A 22,681-nucleotide genomic window follows, 5' to 3' on the forward strand; every position below is an offset into this window, starting at 1 on the left:
ATTCAATAGGGTTCAAAGGGGTTTTAAGGTAATGCAAGTGCCATTAGTGTTCATCAATACACTCACTAGGGACTGGATGATCCTGGTGTTCAAATTTCTCTGCTGGATTCTCCGAGTGAAACCTGGTCAGAACCGAGTTGACGTATGTCGATGTGTTGTTTACAGTATGTGCAAAGAATTAATAGCCCCTACCCCCTTTCTTTTTTCTTTCAGCTGGCGTGCTTCACAAAGTAAAACGACATCAAAAATGAGTTCAGAAATTTATTTTTCTTGGGCACTGCTGACAGCTAATTGCTGCCTAAAATGACTTCAAAAGTGAATTACACTTGAATGCTATTCCGACAACTGAAATGATCATGCTTTGCATTTTATATATGCAGTAAAATCCAACTTCAAAGAAACGTTGGCGCTGTTCACAAACTGTCAAAAATATAATACATATTGCATAAACATTATCAGTCAAGGCAGATATATATGACCTTTGTCCTTGTACACGAATCTAACATCTCTGATTTACCTATAATGGGATGTTCCACAACCTGATCCTACCTATGCAAATTAGCACAATCGCTCATCCACTGCAGCCTTCAAACACATCTAACTAGCTATTGTCAGGCAATTAAGTGAAATGATGATTTGTAACCGCCCCCTTTCTCTTCTAATTGCCACTGTTTAAACTGCCCAAGAGATAGTTTTACATCAGCTCCAATCATGACCGTTTACCGTTTATATATGAAATACTAAAAGTGGTGTTTGTTTGTTTGTTTTTTCTGCTATGTTTTCTTTTTTTTAAGATTACTGAAAATTGTGTTTTCTCGAAACAACAGTATCTGGAAGTATAAAATACTATTTAAGCATGACACGCCTTGCTTCAATTTGAATAAAATATTAGATCCGATTTTCACTTTTAAGACAGTGGTGATCTGTGATTTAGATTGTGCCTTGTTATGGCAGGTATGTCAACATCTTAAAAATATATTTACACATTTCATTAGCATTATTTAAAGTATCCTCAGGCAAATTAGATTTTTCTTGACAAGCCAACAGGCACCTCACTTGGAATACAAGACGGGCCCAATCTAAAATTAGAGAGGCCCCAGGCGTCAGGCTTTCAGATTATTTCTTTTAGCACTGATTCAGAAATTTAAAGTTCTTTAATTTTTAATATCATGATGTTTCCATATATTTATAATGGAAGCTGAATTAGTAACGTGAGTCATTAATGCTTTGTGTGATCTAGCTACCACCTAAACAGTCATAAACCTAATAGTGCAAAGCTCTGGGAAAGAAATATATTGTCTTCATATTTCTTTATATGGCAAGATTGACAATGAGAGAAAAAGCAAAACATGAAAGAATCTAAATGATAATTATAAGATCCAGTTGAAAGTATTAATGCCTTCAGATGATTTTATCTAAAAAGAAGGAATTGAAAGTCCTTCTGTAGCGACATCCTGAAAAGAAATGACAGCCATTTGAACAAAAGAGGCCCACATCAGACTCAATATTACAGAAGATTCCCATATGTACGTGTGATTACCTTACAACAATTTGACGGCAACCTTTCCCTGAGAGAAAGCTGTTAAGTGTAAATTTGTAACATAAATATATTTTCCCTAGAGGAAGACTTATTACTCTGTTGTCAAAACTGATATGCTTGACTTGCATTAAAGTGTGTGTGTGATTTGGATTTTAACATAGCTTTTTAAAAAAGTTCAGTCATATCTCTAAAATGTCTGCAGTGTGGCAGTTTATAGTGATGTCTAGCACTAAGGCATCATGCCGTAGACAGGTAGTATTATGTTCCATCCAGTCACATTATCCTGACATCAGGCTGACCAGTCCTAACACTACCCTCTTAATGCTGAGTGCCTAGCAAGGCAGATGTTAGTACAAATTTTATAGGTCTTTGAAATGACTTGGCTGGAGTTTGAACCTGCGGTCTCCTGCACCTGAGGCGGATGTTCTAACCACTAAGGCCACAGGAGCAATAAATTCATTAGAATGGAATTAGATAATTTACATGCTGATATATGCAGGTAATCAAAAATGTTCCATGGAGTATCAGTGCCAGGAAAGATGCAACTGGTTTAAACTTTCGCCACTGAAATACCTTGAACTTTTGGAGGCGTCAATATTGGTTTCTTTTGGCAGTTTTAGCTGAGTTATAACTCTAGGAAGTAGATCATGACTCTTTTCAGGTCAACAAATTCTTGTAAAATCGTTTTTTTTTCAGACAAAGCATGCAAATAGAAGGTAGAGCTCTGATGCACTAAAAATCACATAAAATATCTTTAAAAGTTCCAGATCATAAAAAGTACTAAATGTCTGCCTACAGTAAAACAGAAAATGCCACAAAAGCCAGTGTTTATTTCAAGAATGGTATTTTACCATTACTATCTTCAACGAGGAACTGAAACTGTTGTTTGATATTCAATGAAATGGTGCAAAGCAAAAGACGTTTTAAACTTGTTATGTGTACTTTATTGTAGTCTACATGATTGTACAGTAATCATGAGTGTGTTTTATATTAACTCATCTGTAATTATTAAAAAGCAAATATATATTTCATACAAACATAGAAAATTCATCTCACAAATCACAGATAATATTAATAACATCCCATCTGCGTTTTCATATACCTTACAATGTGGTAAAAAAGTAAAGTACATAAAACTGTGTGATCAAAATATGTTTTAATTGTGGAACTGAGTATACTTTTATGTACGAACTGGAGACACCCATAATTACTGCTATGTCGCTAACACTCCAGCTCCACAGGAACAGTTAATCTAAATACTTTAAACGTTTTTTTTACCAATTGTAAATATATTTAAGGCAATCAGTCAAGCATCCGTTGCAACTGCATTGTGAGGAGGGACCCATGCCTAGTGAGGGCCCAACATTTGTATCAAACAGTTTTGTTTCATTGGGAGTGGGTAACCAAATACAGTTTGGAGGAGGGAAGGCAGAATTTATTGCTGCATCATTGATTCAAGGAAAATCATATCCCAAACTGAACAATATTTCTTAGTAGTGAACATCGGAAAAACATGTCAAACAAATTTTTATTCCATAGATCTAGGTATAATGCCAGATATTATAAACATTGGTTGGCTGGAATTTTATTGTTTAAAGCAAAAGCAGTAATAAAGTTTCCTAAACATGCACAGTGAAACCATTCTACAATATGCATATATATATCACAGATGAATACCATCTAATTGTTGCACCAAAAAAATGAAATGGACACAAAACAAGTTTCAGAGCCTTAGTTACAAAATTCAGTTACTCTTATAAGAAATAATCTACCATGATATTATAATATTATATATCTAGGCATGAATGAGTAGTACATCTAATTAATACCCAGCATGCACAAAGTCTACATTTATTCACTGCATGGTTTGTTAGTCATCTGGTATGGAATGAAACCATGTCAGTATGAAAATTACCTCAAAGAGGAACTTGCAGCCAGCCCAAATAAGTTTGGGTATCATTCCATACCATTAACAAACCGCATAGTAAATGTACTTCATTGATGACATGAAAGATCTCTTTGCACACCATTTCCTCTCATTTTTATTTAGAAGCAAAATCCTAGAAACTGTGGACAATTTCATGACATCGTTCATAGCATGACATTACAATGCCCTACAAAATTTCAGCCTCAAATTTAGAGTTTGGAATATCTTTCTTATTAGCTGGTTTGGAATGATATTTTCATAGAACATTCACAGAGCTTCAGATATTAAAATACATTTATAAATTGTCAATTGTCCTTACCTTATTTTAGACCAACATGCAGATCTCCACTTTTTTCCCTGACATTACTACCAGTAAAAATAAAAAGCAAAGATCTACTTGTTGGTCTAACCTTATTTCTGAAGAAACTCTGTTAATTTCCTTGCACTTGGGAATTTTTCCTCGACTTTTTATTATAAGTTTCCATTTAAATCATGGAAAAAGTGATTCTGTATCCTTTCCATTATCTTTACCTCAACAAAAAAAATAGTGATATCGGCTAATTATCATGAGCAAGATACTAGAAAAAAAATCTAAATTTCAGGAGGTATTTAAATTTTTTAGTGAAACTGGGGCCTTGTAAATTTGCTGCTGACCCAGTATGATATAACAGGTCTTCACATAACTCACTTTAAACTGAAGGAAATGTGAGTTGGGTAAATTATTGTACCTATTTCCTGGACGAATTAGGTGTTAATAATTACACTAATGAAAGGTCTAACTGGCAGTGTAAGTGTGTCAAATCTATAATGCCAAAGTTAATTTCTTTTAATCAAAAACATAAGAGCATTGGGCTCTCTTTTCTATACAACACTGCACCCCATGAATGTATTGTAGCTACATTCCAGCCAGTATACGTTATTGAAGATGTGCAAAGCTTACCCATTTTAAATTAATTAGTATGTATTTGTGTGAAATGAAAATAAAACACACAAATATTACATGCATTTTCATTACACAGAACCATTATAAGGCAGCAAGCATCAGGAAATAAATACAGAGCAATCTGTGACTTTAAAAAGAACAAAGACCTAAACATGCATATTTTGCAAATATCAAAACAATGTAACGTAACTGATTCTGATTTATCAGAAACAGAAATATAAAATCTGTATAATAACTTGTCAGTAGTGAATGTAACAATAAGCGTTGACTCCGAGTTTCTCTTGTACAATCAAAATTTTGCTTTCTTTTAATGAACAATATTAGCCCATACCTGTTTGGACAATGGTAGCTTTATTTGACGTATACTGACGAAAAGTGAAAACCCAAAAAATATTATCTAATATCAGATAAAATTTCATATATGAAGAGATCAAGATTTGTACAAATGTGATCATGATATTGATGATATTAGATTAGGTTAAATTAAGGTTGAAGAATTGTGTCAGAAGACACCATTGTGCGATATTAGAAGCTACTGTGATATTGATATGAAAAATGATCATGTAACATGTGACCTGTTATGAAAGACATGCTTTTTCTCAGTCAATATATCACTCATAAGTACATGCGATGATTCAGTCATGTCTTTTCGCTGAGGTTTGGCTTGTGATTGTATGCTATCATCAAGAGAAGAACACTTACACACATCAACACCCAATGTAACATTTTCTGATTTGTCTCCAGGAATGGTGAGAGAATCTGACTTACTCAAATGCCTTCCATCCAACGTCAATTTTTTTCTTCTGTTATCAAATGCTGCATAGTGTTGAACCCCTGGAGAAAGTTCTGGGCCTCTGTGATTTAGTCTGTTCTCATCTTGGTTATAACTTCGGAATCCAGAATTATCACAACAAGTGGATCTTTTATAGCAATTACTATCTTTATTAATATCACAGTTGAGTTCTCTTTCTGGGTATTGTTCATCATGATCAACTTCTTCATTAGCCTCCCCAGTTATTCGTTTGACTTCCTCATCACAGAATAATTCATCTTCCTCCCAGTCAATTAATGTATATTGGTCATCAGCCAACTGTTCAGAATTTAATGTACACTGACTACCTATTGTCTCTTTCAGAGAGGAAATAGACGTTTTAATAATATTTATCGTTGTGTTAGAATGAGAAACATCATTCTGAGAATGCTGCTTTGGGAACTTTTGATATCTTTCCTTGAGTCTGGAATGGTCTGTACCACTACTGGCACTACGAAATATATGACTATTCCGACTTTTACATTGAGTGCTATTTTTGATCATCTGATCTGGATCAGATAAAAAATGTATTCCGCTTTGCAATTTTACACCTGAAATAACAGATTTCCCTAACAAAGGATGGGAATGTGCATGTAAAGTACTTTTAATTTCATGGTCTGTCTCTTCAAAACTATGAGACTTTCGTTGAGGAGATAAACTGTGTTTTTGTACTGGAGACCCTGTAGAAACTTCTTGACTATATTGCCGCACCAGCGCTGGCCGTCTGTTCCTAATGGAAGTTAACTCTGGAACTGTTATCTGAGGTATATCAAGATGATAGGTTCCATCCCCTAATGGGCTAACTCTGGCTGAGAAGGTATCTCTTTCACTGGAGTTCATACTGCCGAGTTTTATACTTGATGGATTTAAAAGGTTATCTTTGAAAAGAAAGAAAGCTAATGTTATTGTTTCAAAATTGTCAGTTTGCTTGAGATGACAGTCTTGTTTAATAGTTGTTATTAGACCACTGAAATTCTCATCATAAACATATGTGAAAATGTGAAATAACTAATTTAAGTTTGAAAGGACCTGTGGCCTAGCACTTTGGTCTTCTGATGTAAAGAAAACAAATTTAAAGTAAAAATTGATGTGAAATGCTGACTTGAATGCAGAAACACTTCACCAGATAATAACTGATATAAATATGACAGTGTTATTGTCTTGGAATTACTTTTTCTTTATATTTTTTACACCCATACCATTGTTTTGTTGTTGTTGTTGTTGTAGGGATTAATGCCATTTTTCAGCACACGATAGGCTATACATGGCGGCCAGTATTAATGGTGGAGGAAGAACCCAAGAACACCCCAGAAAGAACCACCGATCCTCGAGAAGCTACTGCCAAGCTTTCTCACATACCCACATTGGCCAAATCCGAGACTCGAACCTATGCAGACAGAGGTGAGATGGCAGTGATCCGTAACGGAGAGTGCTTTAGACCACTCGGCCACTCGTGGCCCCCCATTGTTTTGTATTTGAAACTACAAATTATATACATCCAATCTAAACACATCCTTAAAGACATGGATCAGAAAGATTGTACTGCAGCCAGAAAATAAGAATGAGCAAGAGACAATGATATCATTATTTAACTTTTGGACTTACATCCACCATTTGAAAACTTATATAAGAATGAACATATTATCTTATATGCATATTATTATAAAAACTAACCTTATGTTCAACATAAAGGGACATATGAATGAGATGCTCTTCTATACAAAGCAAGCATAGCCTTTCTATCTCCTTCTATGACTTTGTTCATTCATCTCTGTCACTAGATTAACTTTATCTCTTTGACTAGGTTCATATATCTCAGCTACATGGTTCATTTCTCTCTGTGACTAGATTCCTGCATCTCTTTGACCAGGTTAATATATCTTGGTGACAAGATTCACATATCTCTGTGACTTGGTTCCTGTATATCTGTGACCAGGTTAATATATCTCCTTGACAAGATTCATATATCTTTGTGACTAGGTTCACATATCTCTGTGACAAGGATTGTTTATCTCTGGTAGTGGTGAGCTTTTAGATGATCTGTGCCTCCTGCTTTTATAATTTTTGAGAATTTAACTGGAATATGTTTTCAGATCCTAAATTTTTCACTAGAAATTAATATATCACATTTTTTTTTCCTTAAAAAGGATAGAAGAATCTCAAAATAGTTTGTACAATCAAAGACGTTTTCTTTGCATGTATCAATTTCATTTATGCAAAACACCAAATTTTAAAATATTTTATGAAAACATGAGGTCATGGACAGTTGGTTAGCATCATCTCAGGTGAAGATAAAAAACACTTAAGTGAAAATAAATGTAGTTCTCTTCATGAAAATTATACTCACAGTCATATTTATCTTGATTATCTTCCCACGGAGGTATGTTATCAGTCTCAATGGGTTCACTGCTAGGGGGACGTAGAGTTAAAGATGGCGGCATCAGGGGAAAATTGTTGCGAGGTGTGTTCTGACTCAATCCATCATTTGATGTGATCTGGAAATTTGAAAAAAAGTAGCTAGATGGGGAATAACTATTTATTATGTCACTGTGAAAATAAATTTACATGTGAAATATGCAAAACATAAACAATCAAAGAATCCATTATATATGGAACATAAATTGATGATTGCCAAGCAGCAGTTCAGATGAAAGTTAACTAACAGTGGCCTGGATGTGAGCAATGGATATAATAGACATATACAAATAAAGAAATGCATGTAGTAGACATAGACAGATAAAACAATGGATACAATAGACATATGCAGATAGAACAATGGATACAATAGACATGCAGATTGAACAATGGATGCAACAGACATATACAAATATAAAAATGGATACACTAGACATGCAGATAGAACAATGGATACAATATACATGCAGATAAAACAATGGATACAATAAACATATACTGACAGATGAATGGATACAGTAGACATATGCAGATAGAACAATGGATACAAGAGACATGCATATAGAACAATGGATACAACAGATATATACAGATAGAAGGATAAATGCAATAGACATATGCAGACAACAATGGATACAAGAGACATGCATATAAAACAATGGATACAAGAGACATATACAGATAGATGAATACATGCAATAGACATGTGCAGACAGAACAATGGATATGACTGACATATGCCAATAGATGAATGGATACAATAAACATATGCAGACAGAACAATGGATACAACAGACATATACAGACAGAACAATGGATACAATAGACATGCAGATAGAACAATGGATACAATAAACATACTGATAGATGAATGGATAAAATAGACATATGCAGACAGAACAATGGATACAACAGACATATACAGACAGAACAATGGATACAATAGACATATGCAGACAGAACAATGGATACAATAGACATGCAGATAGAACAATGGATACAATAAACATACTGATAGATGAATGGATAAAATAGACATATGCAGACAGAACAATGGATACAGTAGACATGCAGATAGAACAATGGATACAATAAACATATACCGATAGATGAATAAATGCAATAGACATGTGCAGACAGAACAATGGATACAATTGACATATACTGATAGATGAATGGATACAATAGACATATGCAGACAGAACAATGGATACAAGAGACATGCATATAGAACAATGGATACACTCGACATATGCAACTAGAAGAATGAATACAATAGACATATGCAGATAGAATGGATACAACTGACCATCTACATCATTCGTCATCATAATATATTAAGATACAAAAAAAGTTTGACCTCATACTTTTCCCTATTTTTCTCACATTTTGTCTATTATTGTAGCTGGGATAAGATACTTCCAACTTTGGTGTAAGGTATGAAGCAAATGTCTACCATTAAAACTGCTTGCCAAAAGGTACTTGAAAAGGTCCACAATACATTTTTTATTATTATTATTATTATTATTATGAATAAATTATTATTATTAATATAGAAAAATGCAATTTAAGCTCACTTGTCATCAAAATAACTTAAGTGCTATCACAGAATATGTCTAGGTATGATGGATCCTTGCATATAATTTTTTGAGACTAAAAAATTTGATTTTATATTATTTAATCTATTTAATTTGCTAAAAATAAATAATAAAACCAAAATACTGCAAAAATATAATTAAGACACGTACTATTGATAGGTCTATCAGATTCTTGTAATATTGGCTTGGCTTTACAAAGTGCTATTGGCTGGGCATTACAAAGTGATATTGGCTGGGCCTTACAAAGTAATATTGGCTGGGCATTACAAAGTAATATTGGCTGGGCATTACAAAGTGATATTGGCTGGGCATTACAAAGTAATATTGGCTGGGCCTTACAAAGTGATATTGGCTGGGCATTACAAAGTGATATTGGCTGGGCATTACAAAGTAATATTGGCTGGGCCTTACAAAGTAATATTGGCTGGGCATTACAAAGTGATATTGGATGGGCCTTACAAAGTAATATTGGCTGGGCATTACAAAGTGATATTGGCTGGGCATTACAAAGTGATATTAGCTGGACATTACAAAGTGATATTGGCTGGGCATTACAAAGGCTCTTTTCTGCAAACTAGCTGCACATACAGCCACTTTGCTTTGTTTTCAGAAACAGCGCTATGCACATTTGTTTATTTGCTATTCTATCTATGCTGGTCACGAATCAAGACTAATCAGAATGCAACACAAAAGAAACAAAATAACATGCAAAAATCCCAATTTATATAAACATATTTTTCAGTTTATTCTTTGAGATGCCAAAACTTGTCTTGTAAAAGTAGTTCAGGTTAAGATTTCATGTCTTAAGCAAATGCTTGATGAACAAACCGATAGAATTTAAATAATATGTAATCTCTTATAGCAATCTCAATACCTCTATCTGCACATCACTATCTGTATTACAATTCAAAAGAACCTCAGTCTCCCCTTCATCCAAATCCATTCTTTGCATTTCCTGAAATAAGAATAATGCATTTAGCATTTAATTGTGATTGATGGAAAGAAAAGAACAGATAATAAAAGTGATCAGCTGATATCATTATAGTGCAAAAGAATGCAGTTTGATTTGAAGAAGCTAACGGTTTCTACTTATTTAAATATAAAAGCTATGTTCAATAAATTGTTCGATGATATGTGGCAGCTAGCTGATGACAATAATTACAATTCAACAGTTCAGTTTCTGTAGGTTTATTAAAGGTCAATTACACTTCAGATAAAGCTTCAAGACTGTACCAGTTTTGTTTTGATAAAAGATGAAAAGTTTGTAGGAGCCTTTTAGTTTAAAGCCCTAAAGATTTCATACTTTTTTTAGGTAAAGTTTTCTATGTACTTGTATGTTCTTAAAACACCTCTTCACACATACACACATACAAACACAACAGTCAAACTCTCTGTGGAAGTTACACACCAGAAACCAAACCTGTCACTTTCAAGTTGTTTAGATCCTGAACAAAAGACTTACATTTAACTGGATATTTAAAAAAGTAGCCCACACCCACAATGCTCACCCAAGTTGCTTACGGAATATACCTAATATCATTACTTCCTTTAATATTATTTCTACACTAAAATATGCTGTGATAATTTTTCATTAATTACAAGGAGAACAAATTGCAAACTTGCTGAATACATTTACAAGACTTATCAAGCTGAATAATGAAACATATATCAGTTGGTCTGAGGAATGAAATGTATTATTTTCTGGATGGTTTCATTCACTACGACTATAATAATATGTCAAACAATGGAACTTTCCAAAATGGCAAAGAAACATGATAGAAAGTACTCCAAAACACATGGGATAAAATGGTATTGAAATAAAAGAGGTAAAAAAGTGTTAATATTGAGGTTAATCTGGAGTGTGGGCAGAAGAAACACCAATGTGACTGCTATTTTGAGATCCATCAAGTTGAAAAGGTACACTGTATAAATCACTGAAGCTTGATGTCAGATATTTCTACCTTTTTCTTGGATGATACTCTCTGTATAATAAAACCAAACCATGGAAAGTCACCATCTTTACTCCCTTAAGGCCAAGTCCTACAACAGATTTACCTCCCTTTCAAAGTGTTTAAATTTACATTTTTGTCTGGATTGAAGCCAATAAAATTACTTCAGTACTTCATGCCATGTATTGAAGAATTTTATTAGCTTTAATTACAAAATGCCACCATGAAAATTGCGTGTTAAAGTATTTCCTTGAATTTGTCAGCAAATGATGTGAAAAAACAGTCACTAAGGAGAATTATCTGTTGATACGACATCCATAGAAGAGCAAAGACAGCAGCTGTCTGTCATTATTACATACATGGCACTATCCATCAGGCACTATCAAACCCATGTGGTATAAATGTACAGATGTATGTTAATATCTGTTTCATGTCATACACATGACAAAATTAATGCTTGATGGTACAGATTAATAAAACAGTGTGAAATCTGATCCAGATACATTTAGTAGCGCTTCCATCAGACAGGGGTGGGTGGGTAAATAGTTCAAATATCAGGCATAAGAAGTTGCATTCAATTAATAGGATGTTAGTCAAAAACTTTTAATCACTCCCATAATTAAGCCATCCACAACAATGCAGTTAGACTTCTTGTACATGTACTACAAAAACATCACAACAAACAATACTGTTAGTCGTCGTAAGTCTTGTTTTCTGTAAGTCTTTTTCAAGTCCTGATTTTGGAAACTACAAGCTATAACTGATCTGCAGGGCTACTTCGTCACAACAGATATATAAGGATGTTATTCCTTAAACAGAAAATAAAAAATTGTAATATACGATTTTGTACGCCAGAAAGCTATAAGAAAAATTCTACAAAATACTACAATGAAATGGGCGATCGGAAATATTTTTGATGTAATCAAATCTATAATAAATTGATAATATCATATCAAAGTATCTTCAGCCAGGGAAATGATACCTTTCTTTCTCCCTTCACACTTACCTTTTTACTATTGCAATGTAATATAACGACTGAATGGTGTACAGATGCCATAATGTGTCTATGTATATCGGCCACATGTAGGAGGATTTGTTTTGTGAGAAATGTATGATGTAGTCTTAAAATTTACTTCCAAATGTTGTTTGCACAACAAACAGCTCATATCTATATATCTGTGTCTGTGTGTGTTGGTGTGTTTGTGTCTGCACACATTTAGAAGGCATGATATATGTGATATTCAAAACTGCACCATTTTATAGTTATTTTCTAACTTTCAAGGTCTTGGTCACATATTGACTAGAAATATGTTATTACACAGCTGCAATAATAAAATTAGGTGCTGTACACTGGAAAGATTTGATACTAATACTTATCTGTAATATGTCAAAGGATACACTAAGAATATCAACTTATATGACCACTTCCTTGTAATGCTGCATTCACTTTTTAGATATCCTGACATTGCTGTGGTATACCTATAAGTCACCAATTAAGTCATTATTCTTCTATCTATTTGTCATTTTTTATTATTAATTTCATTTGAATCTCTCATCGGTTGAAATCATTCAGTCTAGGTTACTTGCTCTCTCCTTCTCTCTCTCTCTCTCTCTCTGAGAGGATTTATGTGTACACAAGTTTCTATTCATCCATTTATTCATTAGTTTATGCAACAATGTACTGTGTATAAATTATGTGTTGCACACTGACAATGTATCCTTCTTCGATTGTAAATGTTAATACAGAAGTTAATTTGGTATATTTTTTTCATCTGCATCATGTGAAGTTTGCGCCTGACAGGTTTGAGTTGGGATGTGATATATATCAAAAATCTTTCCATTCACCTGAAATTAATTAAAGATATTGATCATCACTCTAAAGCTAATCATTTCTTTTCTACTTTTACTGCCACACAGTTTCATTGCTATCACTAATTTCACCTGCATGCGAGCCATTTCTATGGCTTCAGTGGCTTTCTGGCATTTTTCAATATCTTCGATTTCTTGCTTCAATTCGTCCTCCATTTCGTCGTCCATTTCCTTGTACTTGTAAGTTTCCTGTTAGTAGATCATGCCGATACACATGTTACATTATCATCAACAGGTATAATATGGAAAAAGCATAACTTCACTCAAGAAAGTAGCAGACCTTATTTATCAATCTTGGACAAATTTTCCTGAAAACTTTCTGAGCATGAACTCAAAGTCCAAATATTTATTAATTTATAACTTTAATTACAATTTAAACCAAGGTAGACCCAGACCATGATAGACTCAAACCTTGGTAGTTTAAACCAAGGTAGACCCAGACCATGATAGACTCAAACCTTGATAGTTTAAACCAAGGTAGACCCAGACCATGATAGACTCAAACCTTGGTAGATTAAACCGAAGGTAGACCCAGACCATGATAGACTCACACCTTGGTAGATTAAAGAATTTATTACTAGACCAAAATTCATAACCACAGAACTTACTAAAGTATTCAAACAGTTGGATCCACGTGTTCCATGCCAATTGCTAAAACATATCTTTTCAAGTTTATTGTAACTTCATGCTCACAATAGTAGAGAATAGGGAACTTTGGAAATAAAAATAAATAACACAATATATTCATTTATCATGGTACATAAACATCTTTACAATATAAATACAGTATTTGATTACAGATTTTACATCTTTCTGATAATTGTAGATATGGAGAATGTGGATTGGAGATGTTTTAATGACTCAGTTGTGCAAATTTACACAAAAGTAAGCATTCATTTTCATACACTGAAGAACAAAATAGTGCTAAATGATACAAAATCAATTATTTGTCAAGGAAAAGTAAACATTGCACAAGTACTATGGACAAAATACATTGATTCTGAAGGCTTTATTTCACAATTAATAGACATTTCAGTACAAGAAATCAAAACAAATGACTTTGTAACATGTGTGTCTGAAAGAAAATTAAATAAAGGAAGTTGTACCCACCCATACTTCTAAATGCCCTAAACAGCACTTGTTACGAATTTTACTACTGATTTGTTTACCTTTTTCTCACCATTCTGGTAATTTGATATTGGCTGAGATATCATGATCATTAGACCAGGTGACACTGTCTGAGATATCATGGTCATTATACCAGGTGACACTTACTGAAATATCATGGTCATTAGACCAGGTGACACTGGGTGAGATATCATGGTCATTAGACCAGGTGACACTGTCTGAGTTAGCATGGTCATTAGATGAGACTTTGTATTGATTCTGATATCGAATGACCTTTATTTAATTTGAAAATTCTTTAGTACATTTTCTTAAAATTATGTACTTTATCATTAGTGTGCTTAAAATAAATGCATGCCATCAAGTGACAAAATAAAAGGTTTCATATTTATTTCCTGTGTTTATGGACATAACTTTCTGTCATGGGATAACCAAACAATTTCTATAATTTTTCAACAAATTGTAACTCAGTGTACTTTGTTTATATTTTTAAGAAAGGGAGAGTATTATGGGATTGATGCCCATAATGACTCATAATCATTCCAACACCTAATAATATTGATATGTTTGTTCTAAATTGCTTATCTAAAATCAGTTGAAGTTCCTAACACTCTTAGCCTTCTTCATCTGGTCCAATATAGGAATGTTTAGTTCAATTAACCCAATTTCTCATCTGAACAGTTTGGGTCTAAACACAGATCTCATCTTCTTTTTGGAAAATTAATATGTTGATATTTTAGAGATCTTTTCTATAACAGTCATTGCAGAAAATGTTTTTGAAAAATAATACTTCAACTATAAACAGCTTATGTTTGACAATACTGTGCAGAACTATTACTTTCAAAAAATGTCAATTTAAACTGACAATGAACCTGAATAAAATATTATTAAGATCTGAAAGTAAAATTGACACTTTCAAAATGTTTTCATAAATTGGAGATATGCCAGAAAATGTTTCTGCCTCACTATTCAAGGTCAGAAACGTGATCTTTTCATTTAAAGAGTGCAACACTGCAAACAGTGATGTTGCTAAACTTAAACCTGGTTAGCTGGAACAATTCACTGAATATTAATTTGATCTTGAACATGCATGGGTAGGGGGATTATAATTCAAATCATAGTTCCATGGAAAATTAGTCAATTAATGGGAAGCTATACCAGCCTTGCTAGAATCAGTGGAAAATAAAAGTTCCAAGCAAATAAAACAAGAATTCAGTGACAAAACATGCTTCACCTTGGTTTTCTCATTCATTTTTGCCACTTCTTCTCATCTAACCAGTATCCCCCACCACTTTGCATTGCCCAAAGGATGGATAAAATTAGATAACCTTAGTTAATATTTATAATACAATTTTGAACCTGAGATCTGTATATACACCATTACATATGTAAGCATGCATTGAAATACAGGCCATGACAAACAGATGACACATGTTTTACTATTTTTTTAAAAGCATGGGATCAACAAAACCATTCTGAAAAAATATGCATCAAAGAATATCATATCTGTTTAAAGAAAACTAAAAAAAAATAAACAAAAATAAGAAAGCGATTCTACTTTATTGCTAGTGCCAAGAACCAACCGATGTGAAAACTGCAGAATCAACAACTCAATAACAACTGTAAAATCAATAACTAAATTTCAGCTGTGTGCCACATATTTCAATTCTACATGCTCTATTGTTTCTTATAAATATCACTATATTGCTAATTATCTAATTAGGCTTGCCAGACCTTTTGCTGACAATATTTCTTTTTCTTACACTTCTAGAAGTATACAAAGTAACTAATACATACTCAGTGTTGACTTAGAAACTATAAATGACTTGTTAAATTAATGGCTAGTAAGCTTATGCAATAAAAATTGAAGTTATTTTTAAGCAAAATGAATATTCTTGCACTTTCCGCATGTTCCAAAATGAGTCTATTGCTTTTGCAGACAATCATAAACAATTGGGAATTACATTTTGTAATACATGCACTTGAAGCCTACACACTGAAACTTTTTGTAAAAAGCATTTAAAAAGCTAAATATTGTATGACCCCTTAAATATAAGCTGATTAAAAATCCTTTATATATATATATATATATATATATATATATATATATATATATATATATATATATATATATATATATATATATATATATAAATAACCTGTCTTATTAGACCTCTGCTATGTAAGACCATGTGTCTCCAGAGACAATTATTTTTTGGCAGAAGAGGTGGTCTTTCAAGACAGGTTCTACTGGATTAGAATATGCAGATGTCATCTGGAATGGTTGCTCTAATGTAGACTCAGATAGATTAGAGAGAGGCTGCTATATAGTTACAGGTCTATCCAGAACTAATGATGCATGAAATATCAATATATATGAGGAATGCAGCTGTCCCCTTCTCTCAGAATGAAGAAAATCCCCAAAACTCTGTACTTTTCATATACAGTGTATATTGATTCACCAAGTTATTGCAACAAACTATTTCCTCTTTTGAGAAACAACAATATAAAATTTACATCATCAACAAAAATCCTTAAGATTAGATGACTATATATAATATATATATATATATATATATATATATATATATATATATATATATATATATATATATATATATAGAGAGAGAGAGAGAGAGAGATAGAGAGATAGATAGATAGATAAATAGACTATATATATACAAAATTTCACTAATTTCTGCATTATTAAGCAGAATAGCCTACCTGTCAAAACAGAAAGTGATTTCCATAATATATTACCAATCAAAACAATAATGTTCCTTCTGATTATATCTTCTGGTGATTGCAAATACTCAAATATTCATGCTGGGATCTAACTAAACTGAACTGACCTTGAAAAAGATCTGTATCACAAAGCAGAAAATGCATATCCTTATATTTTCTTTTGTACTTGATACACATTTGTACTGGATACACATTTGTACTTGATACACATTTAAAAGCAAACTCTAACACTTAGTCTAAAGGATACGTTAATTCCCATCTCAGAAAAAAAGTTTTCTATTTGGCTCACCTAAGCTAGAAACTTTACAAAATTTTATTTTATTTTTAAATACAATAAGGATACCATGTGTTTCAACTAAACTTTTTGATTTTATATATATATATATATATATATATATATATATATATATATATATATATATATAAAGGAACAATTGTTTTTCTGACAATACATGACCATTTGATATCTGCTATATATACATTAGATATTTTTTTTTTAATCTACAACTAAAACTGAATTCAAAGTTTCATCTATTGTTGAAAAGAAAATAATCTTAGAAAGATATTTTGGGATATGTGACACAAATGTATTATAGCTGGTAACTCTTTCAAAACTATCCATTACCTAAATCTGGTAGAGAATACTGACTTTATGCAAGATTACTTTAAACCTAAATAGATGACCATGGCATTTATTGTAAACCCAACTGGCAATAATTTTGTGGAATCTGCAAAAGCAATGATATCTGAAATTAAACAGCCATGAATACACATATTGACTATATGAAACAGATGAACAGTTGCATGATGAATCACTATGAAATACTTTGACATCTAGAAGCTGCGAAATTAAGTAGTGGTGGAAAAACAATAAAAAGATGGTTCCATTATATGACACACAAAGCACATATATCATCAATGAAATAGAAACAGTCATTTGCTATAAACTGTTAATACTAGCATAGAATAAGACAATGGATGGATGATATCAGATTACATGCAAAAATAAAAACAGTGTATGACATTATATATTCACCATGCATCTTCTGTATGTGAAGTGGTCATTCAACATGTTCTGCCTTTGAAGGATTACTTCATTCAAAAGTCTCTACCAGATCAAAAATGGTGAAAAGGTAAATGTTCTTAAATCTCCATTCTAAAATTCATCTCAACCATTGTGCAATAAATCCATTTTTAGGAGAAAAAAAAGACAGATTAAGATATAACCTTCACAATATGTAAAAAAACTTTGACGTCAAAGAAAAAGATGAAATTATATCAGAGAATTTGTGATAATCCACATAAAACAGTAGGAGTAAATTCTGAAAACAATTATGTAGGTTATGGATTAGTTGCCTCAACTTACCTCCAAATGTTTCATCAAAACTGCAACAACAACATTCACCAGTACAAATTGTGCCATCAAGACAAATACCACAAAGTACACTGGCGCAATGATTGGGTTCACACAGCAGTTATTCAGGCAGTTGTCCGAATAATCACAATCAGTTCTAAGAGTGTCCTGTATGACAAGAAAATCATGATAGAAAATTAAATTGGATGATATATTTCTTTTTGATACAGTGACATAACTAGGCGGAAGCTTGAACACTCAAGCTTCTACCTGTTTTTGCTGAGGTTTTGTTCAAGGAACTTCATGTCCCGTACAGAAATTTCTCATGGATTCCATATGGAATACTTATGGAATCCATATGGAAGAGATATGGACTGGAAAACTTATGGAATCAGACAATTTATTCCATATCAGTTCCATAAGTACTTCACAGCAAGTGAAAATTCCATATGGAATAAAGTTGCAACTTTAATCCAAAAGCACTTTTTTCCATATGGAAAGTAGGCTCATGTATTTATAGCATCATGGAAAATACTCTCTGAAGAATTAATAACCTAAACTATCTGATTAAAATAGAAATATTGGTGGGAGTTAGGATACATGTATATGTCAGTGTAGCTGATGTGGAAGGATGAATATATACTCATATAAATTTGAAGAAACACATGTATGTCAGTTTTCTTTAATTTATTTCCACTGATGTTTAAAAACGGAGAAAGACATGACCAAAAAAGTAGAGAAAATGTAAACATGATCAGAAAATTAATATCTGGCAGTACAATCATAGAGTAATCTTTGGACTTATAAAATTTGGTGCAAGGTGGATTTTGGGCTTGATCTGATGTTTATTCTGAAAAGTAATTTTGTTGGCTTCCTATTAAAATATGCTCTACAAAAATCATTCCCTAGTTAAAATGTGAATTAAACTTCAGCAAAATCAATGAAAATTTCTTGACATTCACTCAAATGTCCTTTTTCACTAAAATTATGGTATTTAAGGAGATTTTACCACAATTTCTGAAAATATCAGTGAAATTTTGTGATTGAAATGTCACTGACTCTGCCAACATTTCTGAAAATATCAGTGGGAATTTGTGATTGAAATTTCACTGAGAGTTTGTCAAAATTTTTAAAAATATAGTGATATTTTGTGATTGTAATATCACTGACATTTTAGTAAAAAATATCAATAAGATATAATAAAATTTATTTTTTGTTTCTTGTTCAATTTGAATGATTTTCAGCAGCATTTATATTCCCTGTTTCTGATAGCTGTAATTGTATTGTTTATTTTGGGCACAATAACGTCTGTCCACATATTTCTGTATTATATTTATTTATCAAATTTTGTTATTGTTGTTGTTGTATTTTTTTTATAACTTAAACTGGATTTAACTTCCCTCAAACAAGTTTTCTTGTTTTGTGTTTTAAATCAGAAATTTCACTTTTCTCCTGACCTGAATCTGATTTTCCTCGATACAGACCCTTTTTTTAATATCGTCTCCGAAACTTTTTTTAAAAATAATGCTTTATCTGGTCCTATTTCACAACGAGCTTTCTAATAAGTATTTGTTCCATTTATTATTTAAAGGATGATTATTGTAAAGAGCTTTCTGATTGGTCAAAATTGTGCACTTGCCCAATGAATCGTTGCATAATGGAAACTGATGGGAATGCTAAAAATGGCAATTCAAGCGGGATACGAGTTTGAAGGACTCACGGTACTAATTTAACTCCAATAGTAAACATATGGAAACACTATCATATTCAAAATTCAATAACTTAAAATTTCTGGGTGCTGATGATGAGGCCTATAATTCTCCATGCACATCTAACCTTGGTGCAAGCTTATGTGTGGAGAACATCATATGAGCCATGGCATTTTGTTTATTTACATGTGCATGAAACACGTTATTGATTCTGCACCAAATGAATCAGGTGCTACTTTCATCATTGAGTACTCCTGAGTCAAGCCTGTAAAAATACTAAAATTGCATCAGTAGAAATTTGTCTATATTTTTTTAAAATTACATATAGGATAAGCTCTCAAAAGATAGTTTTACTAAAATTTTAATTTTCATTATTAACCAATTATGGACCACCAAACCTGTAAATACTCTATTATTTGTTCACCCATTTCTAGACTGGTTCACAGTTCTTCCGTATAATTAGTACCGTGTGTCCTGAATAACCATTTGAAAAATGTGCGGCAATGAAAATAGTTTGAATGCAAATTCGATGGGAACATAATTGGTCAGTCTGTATGAAAACTGAACGCCAGGACTAGCATTTTGCTTTTTGTGCCATAAACAGCTCTACAGATGCAGCTAACGTGCTAAATAGGTCAAGGAATTGAACCAGGATGATATCAAAGTTATATAACTCAAAACTGATTAACTTCCAGGATGAATTTGAGGAGGACAACGTATAGATCACTGGTGGGAATTGTTGCGAAATACCCATGTCTATCAAAGATCATCATATCTTTGCGGAATTTTCTTGGCCCACACATAGAATCATCATTCAATATCATCAGGCATTATTGTGTATATTATTAAAATATTCTAGGTGTGTTAGAATTCAGTGCAAAATGTGAGTAATTATATCATGATAAACGTTTGTCACGGCTGCTTATGGAACAAGGACTAATTCAAGAGACCACAACAGCATTATAGTTTTTACATTAATCAAAAATCAAGTTGCAGTGCAAGTGACATGGCAGGCTTCTAGCATTTCTTCTTTTCATGTCTCGAATGGATGCTTTTCTGTAATTTTGCATTATTTTCACAGTTGAATTTTTCAATGCAGGATGATATTTTATATTGTATATATGTTTATGTGTTCACAGATGCATGTGCATGTGTTCCATGCTTGATACTTTGATTTTTAAAATCACTTAATTATTTAGTGTCAAGCCAGACTCTTCACATCATGTTGTATATGCTGTAAATATTGTACATAACAGATAGAAGGTCTCAAGGTAGATTAGTTCCGTAACTAAATGAGTTACCATCTCTAAATAAAGTCATTATTATTATTAATATTAATATTATTATTATTATTATTATTATTAACTCCCATATCTCTTGCCTTGGATGTCATATAATTACAACATCTGTAAAAAAAATTCATGCAAACTTAATATCACCTTGGTTAATAAAGTCCTGTTTAATTCATATTCATTATTAATCTGAAACCTTCTGAAAGGTATGAAAAACTTCTGAAACTTCAGTAAAATACTATATAATGATCAAAATTTTAGTGAAATCTCACAGAAGTTTTAGTCAAACATTTGTGAAATCTCACCAGACTTTTCAGTGAAATGGAAAAGACTTCAGTGATGCCATCATGGAGTAGGCTTTGTATGCAAGAAAGAAAATGAGGACAAAGAAATCCTAATTCTTATTCAGTAATGTCTGTCAAAATAAAATTTATGATCCATTTTAAAAATTATGGTGAATATTTACCACTGATTCCCAATAATGTTTAAGAATCATTAGGCAGTTTAATAGAAATCTGAAGCAGAATTTTTTTATGGTTTAGACAGAAAGCACTTAAAAAAAACCCGTCTGAAATCCGCCTTAAGTATGCCTGGAAAATTTTGTACAGTATGAACTATTACAAAATTCCATATGAACTATTTACAAATTCCATATGGACCATTTACAAATTCCATATGGTATATTTGCCAATTCCATGTGGACTATTCACAAATTCCATATGGATTATTGCCAAATTCCATATGGATTATTCACAAATTCCATATGGATTATTGCCAAATTCCGTATGGAATTTTAATTTTATTCCATATGGACTACTTAAGATCTCATGGACTAATTAGCATATTCCATGAGATTTTCCATATGGAGTATGTACTGAATCCATAGCATTTCCATATGGATACACTGAAATCCATAAGAGTACTTCAACTATAGAATAAAAATATCCATATGGATATTTCAGTAAAAGTACTTATGGATCCCATATCCAATCCATGTGGAAAATTTCGTATGGGGTGGATGTAATGTTACCTCATTTTCTTGTACATAACTGCCATATGATTCAAAGCCTAGTCACACCACTGGGTTGCAGTGTTCTAAATTCAACAATACTTTTGACATAATTCATTACAGCTCAGTCTTTTTTCTTATATTATTGGCCAGAAACTGGTTAATGTTAAAAACAGACACCTCATTTTTTACATCAATTTTCATTCTGATGATGTCAATTAAAATATGTTACAATTAGTATTTGTATCTTCAATAGCTTCTTAGTTTTTCCTCATAATAGTGCTAGACATACCTCTCGATGGGAGTAACTTCACAAAAGAGACAATGAATGAAAGTAGCAATTATTTATAGTAATTAATGGGTTATATTCTTTAAATATACACAGATGCATGTGT

The 22,681-nt window shown here is 32.3% G+C and overlaps 1 protein-coding gene across 5 annotated transcripts in view; it reads right to left on the minus strand.

The window, feature by feature from the left end:
- Positions 1-247: 247 nt before the first annotated feature.
- Positions 248-22,681, minus strand: part of LOC149803281 (voltage-dependent T-type calcium channel subunit alpha-1G-like) — a 136,257-nt gene continuing 113,823 nt past the window's right edge. For 4 of the 5 annotated variants that reach the window (XM_089952959.1, XM_089952962.1, XM_089952958.1 and 1 more), the window contains 5 exons: positions 18,289-18,444; positions 13,125-13,241; positions 10,109-10,189; positions 7,569-7,716; positions 248-6,099 (listed from right to left, as the gene is read on the minus strand). In XM_089952959.1, coding sequence (XP_089809085.1) covers positions 4,970-6,099; positions 7,569-7,716; positions 10,109-10,189; positions 13,125-13,241; positions 18,289-18,444 — 1,632 coding nt within the window. In that variant the 3' untranslated portion in view covers positions 248-4,969. The remainder of the gene's footprint in view (positions 6,100-7,568; positions 7,717-10,108; positions 10,190-13,124; positions 13,242-18,288; positions 18,445-22,681) is intronic. The other variant, XM_089952961.1, reaches the window with a different exon arrangement.

The sequence above is a fragment of the Sinohyriopsis cumingii genome, chromosome 3 (assembly GCF_028554795.1).
Source record: "Sinohyriopsis cumingii isolate HCF-2022 chromosome 3, ASM2855479v2, whole genome shotgun sequence".
Classification (NCBI taxonomy): domain Eukaryota; kingdom Metazoa; phylum Mollusca; class Bivalvia; order Unionida; family Unionidae; genus Sinohyriopsis; species Sinohyriopsis cumingii.